A 24,785-nucleotide genomic window follows, 5' to 3' on the forward strand; every position below is an offset into this window, starting at 1 on the left:
TAGTCACTCCTTGGGGAATAAAAAATGCTCCCTTCTGCATATTTTGCACCTAGAAGAACATTATTTAACATACTTAATTAAGCATACCTTCATTGAAATGTGATTGAAATGTATTAACAATAAAAATTAAAAATAAATATAACGTTTAAAATAAAATATGCTCCTTTAATTACAGGTAATGCAGTTATAATAACCTTAAGTGTTACAAATGGTCTTTAAATGACTAGTATGTCAGTATAATCTTCCAGTCACACACCTGGTAATAAAATTGTACCGTTTACTACAAACAATCTTAACTAAGAATGTCCTAGTATTATAGTGAAATAGCTAAAGATACCTGTTTTAGTACATGGTTCAGTAGTTAACTTCTGTGCTTTAAATGGGATAGCTGAAACACAGTTTAGAAGATCTTTCCATCACTGCCCCTGATGTTAGGTGCTGGTTTTAGGTTCAGGTCCTCAAGCAAACTGATTTCTGGTGACTCTAGCTCCCTAGCTCAGAGGCCAAGCTGCTGCTAAGTAAAGAACTAAGAAGGTTAATAGATATTTCCACAAGGCAATAAAATATGGTAGCTAAGAACTGGTGGGGTTTGGATAAAGAAACCACTGTTTAAATCCTAGCTCTGTCAATGACACTGGCAATGTGGGAGTCTGAGCTTCTTGCCTTGTAAGATAGGATGGTAATAGTATCTGTATCTTGACTGTGTGTAGACTGAATGACGCAATGCCTATGGAGCTCAGCTCAGTGGCTGTCACATATTAAACTCAATAAATGGTGGCTATTCTAATACTCATTTACATTATTGTAGTATCTGCAAAAATCTTAGTATAGCAAGGTCCTATCAGGGATACACTTAGAAGGCACACAACTCTAAACCATGAAAATCATCTGTTTGGTAGAATGACCAGGGGAGAGAACTTAAGCTTATATTAAAAAATTTGAAAAATATATTTTATTACTTTAAGTAAAATTGCTTCCTAAAAAGTCAGAGCTTAAAGGAAGAAAATTAAATGTGTCCAAATTCTATGCCTACTAATAAAACACAAATATTACATAGTACACACATGGTGTATACTTCATGTCAGGTACCAACTTCTTTCTCCTGAAAGTAATGGTGGAACAGAACACTCTATTAGAAATTATATGTAAATGCTCTTCTAGTTTCAAATATACTGCCATTTTCCAAAATACTGTTACAGAATTTCATATTTCATCTGTTCTAATACAGCTAGAAGAGATAGGAAAGATATCTAAGGTTATACAAGGATGAAATCACAGGTAATTAACTTCTATACACAATTTTAATAAATCCTATCTTATGTAGAATTACTTCATAATGTAATAACCTTAGTATAACATGTATCAATAGTCTTATCCCCAAAAGACATTTACGTCATTCAGTACATTCAAGGTAGAGGACAAGATTAAATAGCTAAATTATTTCTCTTACTGTAATACCATCTGCCCTCTCATTTGTTCATTAACTTGGTAAACATGGTAGTTAAAAGGACATATTTTAAAGCATGACAACCATTTACTGCCTGTGTGACTTCAACTAAATTACTTAACTAAAGCCCAAATTTTCAATTATGAAATCTAGCAATTAATATTATTAATACTGCTGCTAATACCAAATACCCATCATTTTGCACCAAATGCATTTTAATTATAAAATTAAGACAGCTCCTACCCTTAATTTTAATTTAGATGTGTATATAAATTGTCTAGTTCCAAATATTTATAAAAATTTTAACAAAAACTAAACAGCACATGTCCAGCTAGTATGCTATTTGACTTTATTTAATAACTCCTATAAATCTAAATTTAATCAAGCTAACAATAAATTGATAAGGTGATTTTGAGGATATCTTGGGGTTGAACTAGAGAGAATCTTAAGTATGGGGCCTTTCAGTGTAAGAAAAATACTCATGGGGCATCTGGGGGGCTGAGTCAGTTAAGCGTCCAACTCTTGATTTCAGCTCAGGTTATGATCTCAGTTTGGTTCGTGAGATGGGGCCCCATGTGAGGCTCTGCCCCAACAATAAGGATCCTGCTCAGGATTTTCTCCCTTCCTTTCTCTCTGTCCCTTCCCTGCTCATGTGTGCTTGCTCTCTCAAAATAAACTTAAAAAAAATATGCGTGAAAACAAAATAGTTAAGATTCACTAAGTACATACTATTGTGTCATACACTCTTCTGAATATTCTAAGCATACTATCTGATATAATCTTCCCAACAACCTATGGAAGTAAATAATAGTATAATCCTGATTTTACTAAAGAGTAAACAGAGATTAGGTAACAATCTACCTTGCCAGTGAGTGGCGGAACAGAAGTTTGAAACCAGACAATATGGCTTCAGAATCCAAGCTCTTATCCACCTACTACTTCCTTTTCAAAGAAAAGCTAATAGGTTATTTTTTTTTTTATTTTTGAGGGGGCGGGGTGGGGAATGAGTGGGGAAGGGGCAGAGAGAGAAAGAGAATCCCAAGCAGGTTTTGAGTCGCTAGCACAGAGCCCAATGTGGGGCTCGAACTCACAAACTATGGGATCATGACCTGAACCGAAATCAAGAGAATGACACTTAGCCGACTGAGTTACCCAGGTGCCCCTGCTAATAGGTTACTTAAACCCAAAAACCCTGAAAGCAACAAGCAACTTTTGTAATTTTCACTCTGTTGTCAACATATACAGTTACTAAGAAAAAAGATACACAAATTTTAATTTATGAAAATTCATTATATTTTTTTTCCAGCAATTACTTATCAGATTGTGTTTTTAGAACTTTTATAAAAGCATCTCTTGGAACTTCAATGTTGCCAACTTTCCTCAGTTTTTTCTTTCCTTCTGCTTGTCTCTTCAAAAGTTTCATTTTTCGGGTAATATCACCACCATACTGAAAAATATTTTTAAAAATTTGAAGTCCAACAAATTACTCCATAGAAAATTAATCATACAATTACATACAGACATCAACACAACTACAATAACCTTACAATTATTACCCATGAGATACACATCTGCAGTTACCTTTCTAATCCTTTCATAGATCTTAATTTAACATCTTCTCAAAGAATGATAAAGGCTTTATTTATATTTTGGATGAGATGAAACTCACCAATGAAATCTAGTACTATGTTATGCATGTCAAAGAAGAATTATCAATCCTCTTACTGATTCAAGTCTTGAAATTTTGCATCATTTATCTATAGTCCAATAAACTCACATAGGCACAAATGTGCCAGTCCCTATGCTAAGGATTTAGAAAAGGCATTTACTGGTTGATTCTCATAACTGAGTTAAGAAAACGTTTTAACAGAAAAGACACCTCAACAAAGCAATGTAAGAGAGGTGGATTTCAAACTGCCATACTCTTCCCACAGTCATTGTCTTCAAAATCTCTCCTTGGAAATTAGGTCAATAATGTTATCCTGATCTTAACTGTTACAAAATACTATCTTACACAGTACTTAATATAAGGAAATTTTTATAAATAAGATGGAATAAGAATGTTATCAAAATGAATATGTTAGTCAACCTGAGATTTCCCTATTTAAAAAGAAAACTAGGGGACCCTGTGTGGCTTAGTCGGTTAAGCGTCCAACTTCGGCTCAGGTCATGATCTCATGGTTGGTGGGTTTGAGCCCCATGTCCAGCTCTGGGCTGAAAGGTCAGAGCCTGGAGCCTGCTTCAAATTTTGTCTCCTTCTCTCTCTGCCCCTCCCCTGCTCACACTCTTTCTCTCAAAAATAAATAAACATTAAAAAAAAAAAAAAAAAAAAAAACCTAGAGATGAAATAAAAAGTTATTGTAAAAACAATGGAAACCAATATATTTATACTGCTTTTGACTTTAAACCCATAAAATAGATCTATTATTCAAAGTAGAATACAGGTAGATACGTACACATTTTGCCAAAACATTTTTCCTATAGGCTTTCACACTGTAAAAGAGGAAATTTTATATAAGAATTACATAATTTCATTACACTCTTTAAAAGTACTTTATTTTCAAAAACAATCTCTCCTTTACTAAAGATTTAAATGATCATGTTATACGTAACTAAAATTAGCTCAAATGCTCTTGTATCTATTTGGGTGTATTTGACATAAAATAGAAAATGAATTCAGCATGAACATCAACATAAATTTTATTAAGAATAAAAAAAGGTCAAGGCTTGTGTGTAGTCTTGATTAGGCCAAATTCAAGCCTTAATTATATGACCTTAATTAAAAGAATTATACAAAGTAATTTCTGGCTCAACCTAAAACTACTACTAAGCACTACTACCAAAAAATTTAAAAATGGTTATCATCGCATCACTAACTCTACCAAATGTGGGTTAAGAGTGACTAGGAATATAAAGAATATATTATTTTTATAAAACTCTTTTCTGGGAAAACTAAATAATTTTAATATATCCACTCAAGCAGTTATAAACTAATCTCTCTATAGTGCTTCTAAAAGGATAAGAATTAAGAAATTTCTATAGCATTTGGTGGAAGACAGGAAATTTGAAAAAAGCTCCATTTATATATATTCGTAGGATATAAAAATCTATTTTTTTCCTTTAAGGTATTCTACTTCAACACACTTACGTTAGAATTATTTGATATTTTAAATTGCACTTTCCAGGATGTTCCCTGGTTATCAATTCCTGACCAATCTCCGGGTATTCATGAAACTCAAAACAATTAACTAAAGCAAAATTGCGTTAAGAAAGAAAAATTCGTTACAAATACAGGCATAAAATTTATCCAAAGACTATATAAAAATGGTGGTTGTCACTTCACCACTACTGACACATGCAAGTTTGGGTTTAAACTACAACTGAATAGCAATTTCCAGCTAAGCAAAGACTTCTGATTTCCCAGAAGTCAAGGAAAGAAATATGCTACCAGATAGTTCTTGCACTTACTGTTACTAATAGAACAGCTTATTCCATGTCCCAATTTATAGATCACATATCATAAAAAAGACCAGTTTCCTACATAAATTAACCTATTTTCCATGTCTACTGAATCACATAATCAATCTACAATGCAAAGCTTAATACATTAGCATTCTTCTCTCATCTTTCTGATTTATAATTCTGCTAACTCTGAGGAAGTAATATTAAGTGCTTTAAGTAAAAAATCATAATTTAATTTTGTCTTTTGGAAGAATATCTCCAACAATTCTTTTTTTCAAAACTTCTTCAAAAGTTTCAGTTGCTAGTAGCTTATGCACTATTCCTAACTCAGTAAATTCAGTAGTCATTCAGTAAAATGAGTGGAAATAAAGCAATTCCTCAAACCAATGTCCATTATGTTAATAATTATACATAATATAGCTTAAAATGTTAAATTTAAGTAAATCATTATAACAGTCATCACTTAATTAAACGGAATTAAAAACCAGTTTAGTATTTCCCCGAGTAGGAATAAAGCTTAGGCCAATGAGAAGTTAAATTTTTCAGTATTATTTCATTCTTAAGTCTTATCATTTCTAACCATCTATCATTTCTAAAACAGGGAACAAAAATGAATTTCAACTCACGTTTCTCTTGCAATGATTCTACTTCCAATAGCAGCTTGAATTGCTATCTCAAACAGTTGCCTAGGAAGAGAATCCTTCAGACGTTCACATATGGCTTTGCCAACAGAGTGTGCTTTGTCTCTGAGAGAGAAAATGCAACTGTTTACACATCCTAAATACAAACATTTAAAGTAGCTTTCTAGGGGTGCCTGCGTGGCTCAGTAGGTTAAGGGTCCAGTGTCAGCTCAAGTCATGATCTCATGGTTCACGGGTTCAAGCCCTGAGCCCTGCATTGGGTTTTGCGCGGACAGTGTGGATCCTGCTTCAGATTCTTTGTCTCCCTCTCTCTCTGTCCCTCCCCTGCTTGTGCAAGCTCTCTGCCCCTCCCCAGCTCATGCTCGCTCTCTCAAAACTAAAAATAATAACAAAGTAGCTTTCTAGCCTATATGTATAATAAACATAAAGGTGATTTCTTTCTTTTTTTTTGGATTAATCCATTTCTTGTTTTAAGTAGACTCCACGCCCAGTGTGGAGACAAATACGGGGCTTGAACTCACAACCTGAGCTGAGGAGATCAAGAGTTAAGAGACTGACCTTGGGGCACCTGGGTGTCTCAGTCGGTTGAGCTTCCAACTTTGGCTCAGGTCATGATTTTGCGGTTCACAAGTTTGAGCCCCACATTGGGCTCTGGGCTGACAGCTCAGAGCTTGGAGCCTGCTTCGAATTCTCTGTCTCCCTCTCTCTGTCCCTCCCCTGCTTGCACTCTCTCTCTCAAAAAAATAAAAATAAAAATAAAAAAGAGAGAGACTGAGCCGCCCAGGTGCCCAATAAAGGTGATTTCTTCAGGAGGTTCAAATGGAACTCATCTGTCATAAACATCGCTTCTCTCTGAATGATAGGACTTCTCTGATTGCAAAAATAACATGACCTATTACAGAAAATCTAGAAAAACATACATAAAAACCATTCCCCTCACCCATAGAAAACCAATGTTAAACATTTTAGAATCTCTGTGTTAAACATATATCCGTCCAGCTATTTTCCTGCATACATATTATATTTGTTATTTTACAGTTTGGAACATAATGTATATATGTTTGGCTTTTTATTTAGTAGGCATTTTTGTCACTTAACAGTACTCCACAATATAGTTTTAGAATGGTTTAACATAACATGATTATTAAACAAGTGCTCCATTATTTTTATCAATCTGCTATTTGTTCAATGTGTAAGGTATTTCATTTTTCATTAAACATTTTTTATGAAGATAAAAACTTGTTCTCAATTCTAAACCTATCATGAAGTTTAAAATCATTTATTTTGTCCTATTTTGGTAAGGAAAACATTTCTTTCCATGACACTATCCTTTTTTACTATAATTCTCTTCTTTCATATTTAATAGTTTGGAAAAAAGAAGCATGGAAAAAGAATGGAAGGAGAAACTAGTACAAGGAAATTTAATTAATTACTTTTAAGTTTTCAAAATGTCATTGTCAAATAAAAATGATCAATAATTTAAAAACATGTCAAAAGTGGTTACTTTCACATTCCACGAATGCTAATTTCTATTCAACTTACTTGTGAACAATAGTTACCAGCTCCTCTACAATATTTCCGTTCAGCAGAATATCCATTTTTACAAGTTCTGCAGTCTGGTAGCCTGCATCTTCATAATCAAAACTATGAAGGAAAAATACCCAAGTGGTAGATAAACATTATACTTCCCAACAGATTATTTCTCTTTACAAAACATCTTTTTTCTTCCCCTATCCTCCACCCAACTTTCTATCAAAATATTAAACATACATTTCACATAAACAGATCTAAATGACCAGAGTGAGAAACAAACTCCCTCATCTTTTCACATTTATGAAATGAGAGGCAAAAGCAAGGGGAACATGCTTTATGAGGGAAAGGAAAATAAATTGGTAAGCCAGTCTAGGAAAATGGGACAATGAAGGCAAATGTCACATTCTTCCCAATGTTTCCTCCCAACAGCTGCTTGCTGGCTGTAGACAATAGTATATATTAATTCTCAGAATTTCACTAAGTTTGGGTTTCTGTTTAGTTTTCTGTTGCCAGTTAAATAAATGTTATGGCTTTGATAAAGAGTCGTCATAAATAAGACTTTCGGACTTCATATATTGCTATTCAGTTTGAATCTGCTTTTTTAGGGATGAAATGAATTAATACATATAAAGCATTTGAACAGTACCTAATAAAAAAAAAACAAAAAAAAAAAACCAAGCTATTTAGAACAGAGCCTAACTTAGCACATAGAAGCACTTGGTTAGCATCAGCTGTTTACTATTAAACAATATGGTCAAAGCTTATCATGCCAATTAAAACAGAGTTAACTTACAAAACTGAGGTCTAATGAGAAAGAAAACTTTAATTATGCTTGCATGTCTTTTCAGTTATGGATAAGAACGTGGATAGTCCTAAACTGTCTTAACTGGAAAACGAACTCATGCCTAGAGTTGCAAATGTTTGGTTTCTAAAGCTTTTAGCAGGAAGGTGACAAGTTGATACTCATACTCTCTAAAACCAGATTATTATCAAGTTTTGCTAAATCCTTTTTCTTCAACAAACATTATTAAGCATTTATTATATGCCATCATAAGTACTATGCAGAACACAAACAGAGGTAAGAAGACCTAGACATAGTCCCTAGATATCACCTGTTTACAACTTTAAAAATGTTCTGTGCTCCAAATTTACAATTTCTTCACTCATTTTTTCAAAAGAAGCCATTATACAAATGTCTGTATTTCTTTTTTTTTTTAATTTTTTTTTCAACGTTTATTTATTTTTGGGACAGAGAGAGACAGAGCATGAACGGGGGAGGGGCAGAGAGAGAGGGAGACACAGAATCGGAAACAGGCTCCAGGCTCTGAGCCATCAGCCCAGAGCCCGACGCGGAGCTCGAACTCACGGACCGCGAGATCGTGACCTGGCTGAAGTCGGACGCTTAACCGACTGCGCCACCCAGGCGCCCCCAAATGCCTGTATTTCTAAGCCAGCCCAATGGAAACCTAACCTCTATTCAAAATATTCATTCAAGTGTACCACTGGAATGAAGGAAACACATTTAGAATTCCAAAAGGCTACTTGGGGTTTGAGGGCAAACAGGTCTATCAAAGTTAAGTGTCAGAAGCAGCTTCAATATAGTCTTTATATAAGAAAGGAATTTCCTCCTCTGACCCAGCTGCAGAAGATTCTTGCCACTTGGTTTAAGAGAAATTGTTCCTAATCTCAATCCATGAGAAGCTGATAACCTAGGCTATGATGGATTTTTTTTTTAAGTAAGGAATTGACTGCATATAAAAAAGATACATTTTGAACATAAGAATTACCTCAATTCTGGAAGCTGGCATTATTTTATTTTTACATAGTTCAAAATTAAACATGTTCTCTCATTTAATCTGAAATTTAAGTTTCTAAACTAAAAGATTTTAAGATCACTTAATTCACACAGTGATGTATTCAAATGCAAACTACAATTGACAGGCTTTTGTTTAAAATGTTATTTATAACCACTTAGCTTAGTGATCTTTTAATTACAGTAATTGTTTAATAACATGCTGCCTCAATTCATTTTAGTTTAAATCCCATTGCCACTTATTTAAGTTCTTGTCTGAAAGAAGACAAAGAAGAAAAATATTGGGTGACAAAGCAGAAAAAATAATTTCTCAATACAAACGCACACAAAGAATACTCCTTTGTATCAAGGGTTATAATGACTTTTTCATTAAAAAGCTCCTTTCATAAAGCTAAATTTCCAGGTCACTGTAGCATGTTCTTTGAGTATTGTAATTTTTCTTTGAATGTGTTTTTTATAGATGTGAATATTCATTTTCCCTTCTATTCCCCCAGCATATTCTATATTTTCTTTGTATTCCAATATATTTATATTCTAGTAATTTATATATTTATAATTAAGTTAAATATATTAAATTTATTTTATATTTAAATAATTTATAATTTAAATAATTAAACTTAAATTAAATATATACAAATTAAATGTATATATATTTATAAAAATATATTTATATTCCAGTAATTTAAGATTTCAGGATACTCAGGGTATCTAGAGTTATTTACCCCAATATATACTATTCCCAAAATGCTATGCATTGACTTGTTACTTAGTATTAAATCTTCCTTCACTTCTAGAGGGCTGTTCCTCCAGGTACTCCTGGGGATGAGACCATGGTTTTCACAATGTGGATCACTTATTCCAGGGAAGAACAAGTTATTAAAGTGTTCACAGATACAAGGGCACACCAACCATTTTTTACAGACTAAATATGTACTTCTGTTTTCCAAATGTATAGAGGTGCTCTTAGGATTACATAACTACAAATACATATTAAATGTGCCACTGAGATCACAGTAGCTTTTTTTTTTTAATGTTTTATTTATTTTTGAGAAAGAGAAACTAAGTATGAGCAGGGGAGGGGCAGAGAGAGAATGAAACACAGAATCTGAAGCAGGCTCCAGGCTCCGAGCTGTCAGCAAAGAGCCCGACACGGGGCTCAAATTTACGAACCTCATGACCTGAGCCAAAGTTGGACGCTTAACTGAGCCACCCGGGCACTCCATCATAGTAGCTTCTTGAAATTACATATAATTCTAAGGGACTGGGGGAGTACACTCTTTTTATCAAGGGGATACTACTTTTTTTTTTTCCTAAAAGCAGGGTAATAGCTTGATGAATCAAAGGAACTCATTCTTCCATAAGCAAATTATGAGTACTCCCTAACACTTACAAGGTTGCTCCAAGACTTTCTATCCTTAGAGTGGTTTCTCAACTATCCTCAAGAGAGCAGAGATTATTAAATAAATAGAGTATTAAAATACTCATGCTGGTCAATATTTCAAACAAATTGTCCAGGTATCTCAATTTCTCATAAAATTTTTACCTAGCATATCCAGAAGACAGGGATTTCAAAGAATCATAAAAATCCACCACAATTTCATTCAAAGGGAAAAGATATTTAAGCATAACTCTATTTTGATCAATAAATATCATATTCTTCTGAACTGCTCTTCGAGCCTAAAAAAGAAAAAAAATGTGTTTAATGATAACCTATTTAAATGGTTTAAAATGAATATAGAAAGAGGTTGATTACCAATTTAAAAATTTCCTTACAAATCCTAATAAAGAGTGGCAAAATGAAGGAATATTTCTTTAATGGTCTACTAGAATTCTGAAAACAATACTTATAATACAGAGGACTATTTTGTATATAACATATTTACTACTAAAGCTTTTAATACTTTGTCTTTATCTAAGAATTTTATCTTTTTAAAATTACATAGTATGCAAAAATAAACCAAATGTAATTATAGATAAAGTAAAAGTTCTAATTTCTTGGTTTACAAATAAAAAACTTAGGCCCAAAGAAATTAAGTGACTGACCAAAGTTTTCTAGTTTGTGAATACAGAATTAAAGTGCAAGTCCACTAGTAATCATTTTAGAATTCTTTCCAATACAGGTCAGAGTATTTCAATAGGTTTGTCTTGAGGACTGTGATTTGTGGATTAAGTCATTTATTACAATGTGGCAAAAACTTGAGTCAAAAGTCTCAAATATTATAGTTATCCTTCAAACTATCCTCAATTTCAAGTACTAAAAAGGCTAAATTATTCTTTCAGCTAGTCAATATAAATAAGCATCAAGTTTCTTTCCTTTGCTAAACTATCAACTCAGTAAATTAAGACAGATGATCAAAATTGCAATTCTATTTTCTCTTACTTAAAATCACTGATTTTAAAAGTATAGATATCTATACACCTCTCTCTTTATATATACACATGTAGATAAGACCTTTGTGAAAATTTCTTATAAATTGAATGTGCTCTGCAGAAGGAAACCTTTCAAAACCTGAGCAGGAACCAGTTAGGGAGGACTATATTTACTTTTTTTTTTTTAATTTTTTTTTTTTTTAACATTTAATTATTTTTGGGACAGAGAGAGACAGAGCATGAACGGGGAAGGGGCAGAGAGAGAGGGAGACACAGAATCGGAAACAGGCTCCAGGCTCTGAGCCATCAGCCCAGACCCTGACGCGGGGATCGAACTCACGGACCGCGAGATCATGACCTGAGCTGAAGTCAGACGCTTAACCGACTGCGCCACCCAGGCGCCCCTAAATTTACTTTTATATTAAATTGTATTACATTTATACCTGGCAAAGCATCATTACTTTCCCAGTATATTCATCTGGTGTGATAATGGTACCCAAAACAACAGGCTCCAAATATTCTGTTACTTTTGATTTTTCAGGGAATTGTGCAGGATTGATGATTGTAATTTCCTTTTCTCTGTATTCCTAAAAATAAGAAAACCACCAATAGCTAAGCAAGATTTTAATAATTACATTTGAAAATTTTCAATTTTTACAGTATATGCTAGCATTTATTTTGTTATTGCACTTGTTGAATAAAAACAAAATAATTCCTCAAGGTTAGACTATTACCTTAACATGCTTTATATTTTAAAACTATCGAATTATAACCACTTAGTAACAATTTTTCATAAGTAATATATTCTGTTCATCGACATTTACTAAATACATCTCATGTACCACTTAGAAATAGTATGATGTAAAAGTACATTTTAATCTGCCCATTATAAGGCATTAGCTTCCTAAGTTAATTTTGTTGGAAGATATTTACAGATGCCAATGTTAATATTTGTTTAGAATGAATATATTGCCACTTAGATGGAATACAGTATTGTCTCTATCATTAACCTGAAATCTAAAATTTCCTACAGCCAGATAGCAATAAATGCTTCACTTTTCATAAGATAAACTACTTATGACCAAAATTATATTCTTCATTTTTGTGCTAGATTTTGAACAGTATTTAAATTACTAATTCTACTTTTTACTCTCAGTAACAGGCTAATATTGACAATATACAGATTTTTATCAGGTTAAGAAAAATACTGCATGGATTAGTTAAGCGGCTTCTTTATCATTAGTCATAAGGTAATTCAATTTTTAATGTCTACTAATCAAGAAATAGCTCACATAATAGCTACTCAGCTAATGGTGTACTAAAAAGTTTCTCTTGCATTCCGCATACACACACACACACGTATTTAGTTTTCCCATGTATGCTGGTTCACAACAGTACCTTTATCAATTTTGCTGATGAAAGAACAGCTTTATATGGAACAGTAGGGGTTGTCAAAATTACAGAAGCATTATATTCTTGTTCTAGTCGCTGGTTAAAAACTTCCATGTGCAAAAGTCCAAGAAATCCCAACCTGGGAGAGAAAAAGCCAAGCTCCAAATATCTGTCTCAGGGGTCTAGTTCCTTTGATGAACATAGTCTTACTTTGTGGAGGAAGGGTAGAATCAAAAGTCATTCAAGCAATTCACATCATAATTAAATGCTGTTATTAAATAGGACTCAAAATTTCCATTGGGATTCTATTTAAAATTGCTATAAAACTTACCCACAGGACACGAATACAGGGTGAAATAGGCAGATGGTTGTTTTAGTTACCTTTACACTAACAAGAACTTATCCTCAGTAATCAAATGTACAGGAGCAATAAACCACTTAAACTTCATTTTTCAATAAAAATCTGACACTACGGTGTAATAGAATCTTACCTCCAGCCAGCACCTAAGGCAAGGCTACTATCTCGATGAACCGTCACACTGGAATCATTTATAGTCAGTTTTTCTATAGCACTCTTCAGATTATTATATTCAGATTGGTCTATAGGGTACATTCCTGAGGACACAATGATTTCTAATTATCACATGTGAAAATATGCCTAAAAGCTAAATATACAATGCTTCCAAGATCAAAATTAATCATTTACCTTTTAAATTACTTCCCTATATTTCACTGACCACAAGAACTGGCATGCTAAAAAAACTGAATGTTAAGTTACATTGGCTTTAAATATCTTTAAGTTTCAAAGCCTTATGAATTTACAACTGGATTCACACTCCAAGTGATTTTTTTATGTGTTTGCACAAATATAATTAAAATAAAGAAGAACCATGAAAATTAAACCTATTGTAAGAAAAATATATTTCAAGAAACAAAAGTTAAAGACATTCCACAGCTACAAATGAAACTCCATTAGTAGATAAAAAAACAAGTAAAAATAAAAACTACACCAAATCCTTAATTCTTCAGGGCAGATAATCTATTAAAACCAAAGATATGATTGACTTTGCCTAAAAGTGGGCATAAACAAACTTCCTACTTCCCAGTGCAAGATCCTAAATGGAGAAAACCAAACGCTAGATACCCAGCATAGAGTAACTTAATGACGTTCAATCAGGTGTTTCTTTTTCAAACGTCTGTAATACCACACAGTAGTAAAAGGTTGTGAAGTTATACACAGGAGGGGTAACACTATCCCCACTATCCACTATCTACACTAGCACTGTACAATATATTTTTTTTAAGTTTATTTATTTTGAGGTGGGGAAGGGGCAGACAGAGAAGGAGACAGAATCCCAAGCAGGCTATATGCTCAGCATGAAGCCTGATAAGGGGCTTGATCTCATAAACAACGAAATCAGGACCTGAGTGGACATCAAGAGTCAGATGCTCAACCAACTGAGCCACCCAAGCACCCTCAGCACTGCACAGTATTAAAGAAAGTCCAACTAACAGGAAGGCACTCAGTAAATGTCCACTGATAATTAGTGATAAAAACATCCTAATTAGAAAAATATTCTAGGGGCTCATGGATGGTTCAGTTAAAGCATTCCACTGTTGATTTTGGCTCAGGTCATGATCTCCTAGTTTGCGAGTCCAAGCCCCGTGTCAGACTCAGCACTGGCAGGCAAAGCCTCACTCTCCCTCACTCTCTGACCCTCCCCTACTCATGTTCTCTCTCTCCCACTGCCACCAGCAACAAGTAAATAAATACACTTAAAAAAAAAAAAAGAGAAATATTCCAAATGTAATGACTTACTCTCTAGGAAAACAAGAAGGAGATTCATATTACTATGCTCTTTCATACATCAGATAGCTTATTTCTTAAGCGCTTGTATTTTTTAAGTTCTAAAAGTTTAGGAAATGATTTCCTACATAAAGTTTCACTACACATATGAAATTAACTAATACACATAAATAGCACACAAAAAATCTAAAAGAAGCAGAGAATTCTAGTTTAGCTGTTATTTAAAATGAGTATTTCTAGTAATTTTTATTTCAGTTTACACAACAAATTGGCCCTCATCCTTTGAATTTGTGAGCTCCTCACCTGCAAATACCATTGGTTTCGCTGATTTAAACCCAGGCAAGGGCTCCACTGGTTGTTTATGTAAATACAATGTATCTCCTATTTGTGCTTCAGTGACATCTTTCATCCCAGCAATCAGATAGCCCACCTGTCCTGCATATCTAAATAAAATTATTATATGGAAATATTGACTGCTTTAGTGTTTCAAATGCAAACTCATAATTAGCTCTACCTTTCCAGGAAATTATTACACTTTCCAAACAAAACCTTGTCTAATTCAAAGTAAGTATTACATATCACAATTCTCAATGCTAAGGATTGTCAGCAAAAAAAACATACCATGCTTTACAATCCATTATCAAGGACCTCTGCAACACAACAAGTCTATGGTCTTCTTCATGACTCTGCCCACCTTTGCAAATTAAACAACAGCTTCTAAAATATAACGTAAACACAGTAAAACTAAGTGCAAAAACACCAAATGCTTCCTATAGTGTAAAACACTATTTTATTAGTGACTTGTATCACAAATGTACTTAAAAAAAAAAAAATAGATTTTTAACCAAGCAGAAAAATGTGAACTCTTAAATAAATCTGACGTCAATTTGATGTTCCTCTTATAGGAAAAGAGCAGATCCCAAAATTTCAGAGTTTTTACCTTAGTTCTAGTTCTTTTTTTTTTTTTTTTTTTTTTAAGAAAATTTCCTACATGATAACAAACTAATTTACATTTAGGATAAATACCAAAATCTTTAGTGAAGATACAGTAATAGTCAATGTTATGATCTATATGATGTAACTGAGACCTCAATTTGAGTAAAATTAAAATAGATTTTATGACTAGGGGGGTCATGGGTGGCTCAGTCAGCTGAGTGTCCGACTTTGGCTCAGGTCATTATCTCATGGCTCAGGGGTTCGAGTTCTGCGTCTGGCTCTGAGTCTGACAACTCAGAACCTGAAGCCTGCTCCCAATTCTGTCTCCCTCACTCTCTGCCCTTCCCCCGCTCATGTCCTGTCTTGCTCTCTCTCTCAAAAATAAATAAACATTAAAAAGAAACTTAAGGAGCGCCTGGGTGGCTCAGCAGGTTAAGCATCCAAACTTCAGCTCAGGTCATGATCTCACAGCTCGTGAGTTCGAGCCCCGCGTCGGGCTCTGTGCTGACAGCTCGGAGCCTGAAGCCTGCTTTGGATTCTGTGTCTCCCTCTCTCTCTCTACCCCTCCTCCGCTCATGCTCTGTCTCTATCTCAAAAATAAATAAACATTAAAAAAAAAAAGAAACAAAAAGAATAAAAATAAAATAGATTTTATGACTCAATTAAAAAATGTAACGAGCAAAACAGTGCTAGTTTTAGACATACAAGATTAAACGATCAAGTGTGACTATATACCCACTTAATTTACTACCTTAATTTTTACAGATGAGGAAACAAAGACCTTAGAATGCTCCAAGTATGTACCAGGTGATTTATCCCATCAGTACCCAGAATACTGATGGAGTAGGCAGGCAAATATTTGTAAGTGAACTCAGAATTCAGTTTTTCGCTAAACCCCACATGCCATGGATCCCAATCAAAGTTTTACCATGAATTCCATACTAAAGAAAAGAATTACCAAATTTTCTTCACTACTTTTATGTTGAAAAATCTAATTATAAAAAATTAAGTATCAAAACTGATACCCAGTATAATGTGGATATATATCGGTGACAGAACCATCTCTTTCACTGTCTCATCAAATATATCAATATAGGAACCAATGTGCACTAGGATCATAAAATTTGTCACAACTAGTCAAAAGGAATAAAAATACATCAAATTTATACTGTCCTTCACACATGAAATTCCTTTTGCGAAAGCATTTAATATTTAATTGCATTTAATGGTAAGTTTTTTGTTGTTTTTTTTTTTTTTTTGTCTGAGTTACGAAATTGGGACTAAGGATACCAATCTAAGAAAGGCAGAGATAGAAACACATACAAATGTATTTTAATTACTATTGTAGATTACTTACAGTTTATGTGCTGGCTGCTCATTAGGATTCAGAACTCCTACTTCATTAACTTCATGTATCTTTTTAGTATGTGCAGATACAATTTTATCTCCTTTGGAAACCACTCCATCAAATAACGCTACATTGGCTATCACGCCCCTATACTGGTCAAAGGTGGAGTCAAATACCAAAGCTCTCAGGGGGTTTTTGCGATGTACTTTGGGACTATTAAAAATAAGGAAAAACACACACACATAACAAATTTAAAATCTTAATAAAATGTCTATTTTCAACTCAAATATTATGCTTAATTTACTCTTATACCTGAGAAAAGCTGATAACTGTCAAGATAAAAACATCTTCCCATAAAGTACAATGCCTATTTTTAAATCAGTTTTAATTCAACCTTAAGTTTTAAATGAATGACTGTTTTAAAATGATTTATGAGGGGATGCCTGGTGGGCTCAGTTGATTAAGTGCCTGACCCTTGAGTTCAGCTCAGGTCATGATATCACAGTTAGTGGGGCTCATGGGATTGAGCCCTGAGTCAGGCTCACAGCATGAAACATGCTTGGGATTCTCTATCCTTCTTTTTCTGCCCTTCCCCAGCTGGCATGCACCCTCTAATTTTTTATTTCTAAAAAAATAGGGGCACCTAAGTGGTTTAGTCGGTTAAGCGTCCAACTTTGGCGCAGGTCAAGATCTCACAGCTCAGGAGTTCGAGCCCCAGGTTGGGCTCTGTGCTGAAAGCTCAGAGCCTGGGGCCTGCTTTGGATTCTGTGTCTCCCTCTCTCTCTGTTCCTCCCCTGTTTGTGCTGTCTCAAAAATAAGTAAACATTTAAAAAATGGTAATAAAATTAAATAATAAATAAATAAATAACTTATCCTCTCCAACCACAAGAATGGGCTAATCTAAAATAACACATGGGTGGCACCTGGGTGGCTCAGTCGGTTAAGTGTCCGACTTCGGCTCAGGTCATGATCTCGCGGTCCGGAGTTCGAGCCCTGCATCGGCCTCTGTGCTGACCACTCAGAGCCTGGAGCCTGTTTCAGATTCTGTGTTTCCCTCTCTCTGACCCTCCCCCGTTCATGCTCTGTCTCTTTCTGTCTCAAAAATAAATAAACGTTAAAAAAAAAAAATTTAAAAGAACACATCAGACTGACAGTCTTTATACCATTAAAGACAAACAAACTACAGATAAATAGCAAAATACTTACGGAGGTATTCTTTCAATGACTGCCTGAAGAACTCTTTCAACATTTGTTCCAAGTTTAGCAGAAATCTAAATTTAAAAAAATAAGCATTTAAAGACTATTTTTCTACCTGGTGACTGAGTTTTATGATCAGAAAAAAGAAAGAATTCTAACAGTTATCAATTTAAAGAAAAGTAGTAAAAGGAAGCACAAAACTTATACTATACGTCAAGTGTCCTTCCATTACAATTGGGTGACTCTATAGTTCTTTAATTAAATTACAAAAGCATTCTGATTATGGTATTGAAAGAACAGTGGTCTAAGAGTTTTAAAATATCTGAGTAGTTATGACTCTGTATGGAATGCATGACTTTGACCAATACGTATTTCTTGAGCTGCAAGTTCCTCATCTAATAAATGATTATTTATATTTTTCCTAAATCTCAAGATTGTCACGTGAAGAGAATAAACAATATATGTGGATGATAAGTATGGCATTCTACCTAAAACACCACAATTTGTTAAACGAATATCCATGACAACACCTGTCTTATTCAATTATTTACTATGCTTACTTCTTTCTTTACTTATTAAATGACTGTCTCCCCAAGGAGAATGTAAATACAATGAGACATTTTTCTCAGAGAGATGCTATGATGCAGAGTAAGTTAGGGAGGCCTCTCTGATGAACTGAGACAGGGGTCTTGTCTATTCTGCTCACTGCTGTGCTCCTAGCTGACACCTACCAAATAAGTACCTGAATAAATTTTGTAAAGATGCATTAAAATCAGAATAGTTGATTACACTTTAATAAAACATAACCCAAGTTATGAAACCATAATTCCAGGACTGCTTTATGAGGTCCCTCTTTATAATAAAAAACATTAAATTCTGTGTATGTGTATCTGTCTCTAAGGAAAAAAAAAATACTGCTTTTCAGTTATTACAATGTTGTATGTAATCAACCACTGTGTTAAGGTTAAATAGATAAAAAACAGTTATCACCTGAAATATGCCTTTTCAAAAATTAAACAAGACTGAAAGTGGAAGCTAAACATTACATTGTTGCACTAACATAGTTACTACACAAGCACTAGCACAGCAGTTTGGTTGTGGCTATTCAACACTTAAATCATCATTTGAAAATGAAAATTCAAATTGAAACTAGTATCAACTTGGGGCACCTGGGTGGCTCAGTCGGTTAAGCATACAACTTCTGATTTCGGTTCAGGTCATGATCTCGCTGTTGGGGAGACAGAGCCCCAGGTTGGGCTCCACACAGCATGAAGCCTGCTTGAGATTCTCTGTCTCTCTCTGCCTCTCCCCGACTTGTAACACATACAAATGTCTTAAAATTGGTTTGAACCTGCTCATCAAAGGAAGTATTTCCATAAGGACAAAATGGCTAACAAGAAATACTACTGCAATCAATTGCAGAAGGCCTACATTTTAGTCCTGGCACATTAGCTCTCTAGATCTTACTCTTAAGAATGGGATAAAATCTTTGACCCTTAGTTCTTTCAACTGTATCTCAAGTGGGACGCCTGGGTGGCTCAGTCGGTTAAGCATCTGACTTTGGCTCAGGTCATGATCTCACAGCTTGTGAGTTAGAGCCCCACACTGGGCACTGTGCTGTCAGCTCAGAGCCTGAAGCCTGCTTCAGATTCTGTCTCCCTCTCTCTCTCTCTCTGCCCCTCCCCCCCCCCAAAATTAACATTAAAAAAACATTGTTACAACTGTATCACAAGAAAATTCCTATCTGTCATAACCACGTAACAAGGATTTCTGGGAGGATCAAATGAAATATGAAGAACTTTGTAAAACTATGAAAACTTTATATAATGATGGACTCTCAAATACTATGAAATTTCACTAGGCCAATACCTGAGATTTTTAAAAGTATAACTATGTCTTCACAAAAAAAAAAAGGGGAGGGGGGTATCTTACCTTAATACATTCATCACTTGGAATATCAAACACTTTTTCAATTTGTTTTTCAACCCTTTCAGGATCAGCATTCTTCAGATCGATCTTTAAAAAAAAAATCATTATGCCTTACTTAATGCAGTAAAAATAAAATGTATTACATATTAATAGTATTTGGAAATATTTAAAAGCATACTTATAAGCTAATTGATCCCTCTATTTTTCTTTTCAAAAGGGTTAAAATAACCTAGATACAGGCAATACAATTTTAACAAGTATAGCCATTGAAAAACAAAGGGCAGATAGCAGGGCGTGCAAAAAATTTAGGCAGCTGGCAACTCAAGGCAGGAGAAGTGTTCAGTAACAATTTGTTAACTAAACTGTAAACTGACTCTATAAGTTAGATATAACTTATGGCAACAAACTGTCTTACCTGTAAGGCAACTTTGCCTCTTTTAAATTTAACTCCAATATCAAAAAATTCAACTAAATGCAATGCAGATTTTTAAATTAAGATTCTTTATTAGTTTTAAAACATAAAAGTTAAGGTTTAACAACAGTGCTCAGTTTAGCACTTGTTATGTTTCATGTATTACATTATTTCCCCGAAGATTATAAGTGCCTTTTCTTTTCCTATCCATGTTTTATTTTTTTTATATTTATTTTTGACAGAGACAGCATGAGTCAAGGAGAGTCAAAAAGAGGGGTAAACACAGAATCCAAAGTAGGCTCTAGGCTCTGAGCTGTCAGCACAGAGCCCGACAGAGGGCTCAAACTCACAAACCATGAGATCATGACCTGAGTGGAAGCGGGAAACTTAACTGAGCCACCCAGGCACCCTTCCTATCTATGCTTTAGTGTAACAGACATATTTTGGCTGCCCTGCCTGTATTCCTTTCCTGCAGAAATAGCCCTCAATCCCTCCATGTAATTCAGGGAGACTGTCTTCTAAACTACATGTAAGGATACAGGAATTTGAGCTGCAATTCTATTCTGTGCAAATTCAAAGAAGTAAATCCTACCAATATATTTAATATAGAGTTGAAGATCCCTCATATAAAAATAGTATACTAAATAATCAAACACTAAATTTACTTTTAGAAGGTAAAATAGTAAACAGCATTGTTGTCTCATTGGAATTACCTTGTTTATAACTGGAATTACCGATAGCTGTGCTTCAAAGGCAAGAAAGAAGTTTGCTACAGTTTGGGCTTGAATACCCTAGAAATATCAAGACACAAGATACTGATATGACCATCTACCAACTATCATAAAACTTGTAATATAATACCATCCCACACATTTTCCCCAAAAGCAGAGGTATAAACTATGGTATCTATACTTCCATGCATCTGGATGATTCCTTGTGAAAATTCCTTTCATTTCAGGAAACGTTTATTGGAGGACACTGTTAGGACTAGGGACAAAAACGTGAAACATGAACCCTAAAAGCTTACCAAAGAACACATTCATGCAGTGCAGTTTATAAAACCCAGTACTATACATATAAGGTAGGCCTTGACCTTCCCTGAAAAGATCAAGAAAGGTCTAACACAACAAATACCTTCGGGTTTAGAATGAAAAGTTTATGAGAAGCTGAAATACATCAAAAGCTTACTTTAAATAGTGTATCACAACTCTTACATCATCACTCAGTATGTTTTTATGTTTATCTTTATACCACAAAAGAACTTAGTAATGTTATTGGCATGTTTCTTTAAACCTAACATTTCCCAAATTATTACCTTAAAATTATCCAAAATGACTTCTAAAATAAATTCATTTTCAAGGTCTGCTAAAAATTAGTATTAAAACCCCAAATTAAGAACTACTACAAACTGAGTTTTTGGAAGGATAAATCTCTTAACAGTTCTGATCAGCATAGAATGTTTAAAATACGGACTAGTCCATTCCAGACTGCTTTAGTGCAATAAAACTTCAAATTAACAGGACCAAAGCATATGATTTTGGTTAACTAATACAATAAATCTTATTTTCAAGCGTAAACATTCTATTTCCAAAATATATTTTAAGGAAAATCTCTTGAACAACCAAGGAGCACGTCACACCACATAAAATTAAAAGTACCTACCTCATTTGCATCAACCACAAGTAAAACACCCTGGCATGCAGAGAGGGACCTGGATACTTCATAACTAAAATCCACATGGCCCTGAGGAACAAAAATTATTGATACTTCTGAAGTTAGCCATAATTATTTTTTTATGCCAAACCTACTGACTCCACTTGATAGAAAGTTAAGTTTTTTTTTAGTGGACGCTTGTGAAACAAGTTACTCAAACATAAGCATACTGAGGAAACAAAAAGCAAAGTTAAATGTTTATTTAATGTTCAGTTCAAAAACTGAACAAGGATTTGTTTGCACTCTTAATACAAGGCTGACTTTAGTAATAAAGACAAAATTAATTCTCAACTTACCGGTGTATCAATGAGATTTAAAAGGTACTGCTTCCCTTCCCAATTATAGAAAAGAGATGCTGTCTGTGCTTTAACAGTGATTCCTCTTTCTCGCTCCACTTGCAATTTGTCAAGAACCTGCTTATTATTTTTTGTTTTATCAATTGTGCCTATAAATAGAAATAGTTATTGGTACTTCTAAGAGCTTTTAAAAAGACACAATACTGGATACAAAATTAAACCAGTTGGGGCACCTGGGTGGCTTAGTCAGTTAAATATCCAACTCTTCATTTCAGCTCAGGTCATGATCTCACAGTTTGCGAATCCCCACTTGGGATTCTCTCTCTGCCCCTCCCCTGCTCAAGCTCTTTCTTTCAAAACAAATAAACACTAAAAGTTTTTTTTTTTTTTAATAAAAATTAAATTAAAATAAAACTTCAAAAAGCATGGTAAAAATAATGATTAATCACTCATGGCCATTTATAAAATGAAAATACCTGTTAGTTCCAGGAGCCTGTCAGCTAAAGTACTTTTGCCATGATCCACATGTGCAATGATACTGAAATTTCTAATATTTTCAACAGAGAATCTAGACATGTCAATTTTTTCCTAGAAAGAAGAGAGAAATGAAACATTTACGAGTATACATTTTGCATGATAGGAAACATACTAATTCAAAAATGTTCCTTTTGTCTTCTTTGAACAATTTCATTTATAACATTTATATTATTCCTCTGACAATAAAGAGATATACAGCTAAACTCTTACTACAAACAATTTATTAACATAGCACTCATCAAATACATGAGTTTCACTGTTAAGGTGATAACTTAGCTAATTAAGAGTCCCTTATAAATATTCCCACCACTGAGAAAAGGATTTCATGAATGAAGAACCCAAGACACCTAGAGCTCCTGAAAAAGCTTAGAGCAAGCACCTTGTCTAACAAAACCTCTTGAGGCCAAAAACAAAAACATACAAACAAAAGCTACAGAAATGTTTTAAGGAGAAAAAAGAAAAAAAAAAAGGAAATTCTTTGCCCCCATAATACATTTAACCAGCAATCATATCTAGTTAAAAACCTGTGCTCCTAATATTATCTTCAAAAGTTTTATTTAAATAAATTTTTGTTGTTGTTGTTTGGCAACTTATTTGGACAGAGAAAAAAGTTTTAACATCCGCAAAAAAATCTCAAAAAACAAACAATAAAAACTCTTATCACTTAAAATTTAAAAACATTTTAGAATGTGACTCCTTAGTTTTAGTTGCATACATCATCTTTAATGCTTTAGGAAGACTCACTGCAACCTGCTAAAAGTGGGTATACAAGTAGAGTATGTCTGGTTTTTTGTACCCTAAATATTTTATTTTTCCAATCAAATCTGTATTTCATAACCAGCATTAAAAATAGGAAAACTACAGTGAAATCCACAATAGTTGTGACCTTTATAAATGTTCTAATACAAAGCAGACAATGAAGGTGCAACTTACATGTGAAAGAAATTCTAAGAAAAAAACTAAACCTAATTTTTTTGCCCAGTGGATTCCTCCTCCCCCTCATCTTTCAACTGGCATTCAATTAAAAAGATATACAGGACCATACCACTTTTAAGAACTTGAAATTGCAACATAAATTCATTTTACATTCCCCAGGCATTTTAGAAAAGGGCAATTAATCATATTTACGTCTTATTTTTTCCAATTACTCATAACTTGCATCCAGTTACTCTATTTCTCTGCCTACACTGTATCTCTTCATAGTTATCAAACAGTGCCTTCTCCACCACAAGAACAAAGGTTCAGAAAACAAGTTTGGGGTCACATAAAATAAACAATAGTTACCCACATTACAAACTAGGAAAGTCAGAACGTGACTTGTCCAAGGTCACATTGGGGAGTGGTGGAGGATTCAGAACCCAGAGCGCACCTGGAGCTCTCAGCTTTGCCGCCTTTAAAGAATCGCAACCTGCGTCCACAGGTAGTTTAGGAAGCCCTTCACGCTTCCAAATCCGCCAGGAGCGCCCTCCCAAGTTTTAAAACAGAGTTAATTAGAGCCGAATGGCGGTCACCTTGCGCTCAGCCGAGGTGTAGAGCCTGTCCCAAGCCCTGAACTCGGCAGGGGCCCCACGGGTCGGCGTGGGAAGAAGCTCCAGGCGCCCCCGCTGTGCGGTCCCTGCGGCCCACACTGCCAGCGCGCGGCCGTGCGACCAGCCCCGACCCACAAGAGTCCACATCCCTTCGCGCGACGGAGGCGTCAGGTCTGCACCTCGAGACAGTTCTGCGCCATCGCCGGTAGCGCGATTTCCTACAAGATGCCCCCGGCTAAGATCCGGCGAAAAAGACCTAAACCGTTTCACACCGGCTGAGAAGAAAAGCTGCCGGGGACAACTCCGCCCAACTAGTGACTCCGGTGCGACACAGAGGACGCAGCGCCGCCGTTCGGCGCCTGCACGTCGCCCGACGCCGTGACGCCGGCGTGCCTCCGCGCGGGGCTGTAAGGCAGTCACGTG

At 34.7% G+C, this 24,785-nt stretch overlaps 1 protein-coding gene across 5 annotated transcripts; it reads right to left on the reverse strand.

Annotated features, from left to right (window-relative positions):
* Window positions 1-139: 139 nt before the first annotated feature.
* Window positions 140-24,718, reverse strand: GUF1 (GTP binding elongation factor GUF1). 5 transcript variants are annotated; one of them, XM_045474191.1, is made up of 17 exons: window positions 24,345-24,718; window positions 22,773-22,884; window positions 22,297-22,445; window positions 21,950-22,030; window positions 21,001-21,078; window positions 19,879-19,962; window positions 17,956-18,020; window positions 16,759-16,962; window positions 14,769-14,908; window positions 13,150-13,273; window positions 12,665-12,797; window positions 11,710-11,853; window positions 10,440-10,573; window positions 7,093-7,194; window positions 5,536-5,655; window positions 3,904-3,940; window positions 140-2,894 (listed from the first exon to the last, which is right to left on the reverse strand). In XM_045474191.1, exons 1-17 carry the CDS (start codon window positions 24,507-24,509, stop codon window positions 2,757-2,759), a joined length of 2,010 nt encoding a protein of 669 aa, XP_045330147.1. In that variant the 5' UTR covers window positions 24,510-24,718; the 3' UTR covers window positions 140-2,756. The 5 variants fall into 5 exon arrangements, with proteins under 5 accessions (XP_045330147.1, XP_045330145.1, XP_045330146.1 ...); XM_045474189.1 differs by lacking the exon at window positions 24,345-24,718 and adding an exon at window positions 24,203-24,330; XM_045474190.1 differs by lacking the exon at window positions 24,345-24,718 and adding an exon at window positions 24,122-24,308.
* Window positions 24,719-24,785: the final 67 nt, after the last annotated feature.

The sequence above is a fragment of the Leopardus geoffroyi genome, chromosome B1, assembly GCF_018350155.1.
Source record: "Leopardus geoffroyi isolate Oge1 chromosome B1, O.geoffroyi_Oge1_pat1.0, whole genome shotgun sequence".
NCBI classification, from domain to species: domain Eukaryota; kingdom Metazoa; phylum Chordata; class Mammalia; order Carnivora; family Felidae; genus Leopardus; species Leopardus geoffroyi.

Excerpts from the sequence above, each read along its gene's own strand:
- GUF1 (XM_045474191.1), bottom strand. The coding sequence starts at position 24,509 with ATGTGGACTCTTGTGGGTCGGGGCTGGTCGCACGGCCGCGCGCTGGCA. Across the intron at positions 22,031-22,296 it reads TAAATCTCATTGATACACCG|GGCCATGTGGATTTTAGTTA; the intron begins GTAAGTTGAGAA and ends TTTGTTCCTCAG. Across the intron at positions 7,195-10,439 it reads CTGTCTTCTGGATATGCTAG|TTTTGATTATGAAGATGCAG; the intron begins GTAAAAATTTTA and ends TTTCCTTCATAG.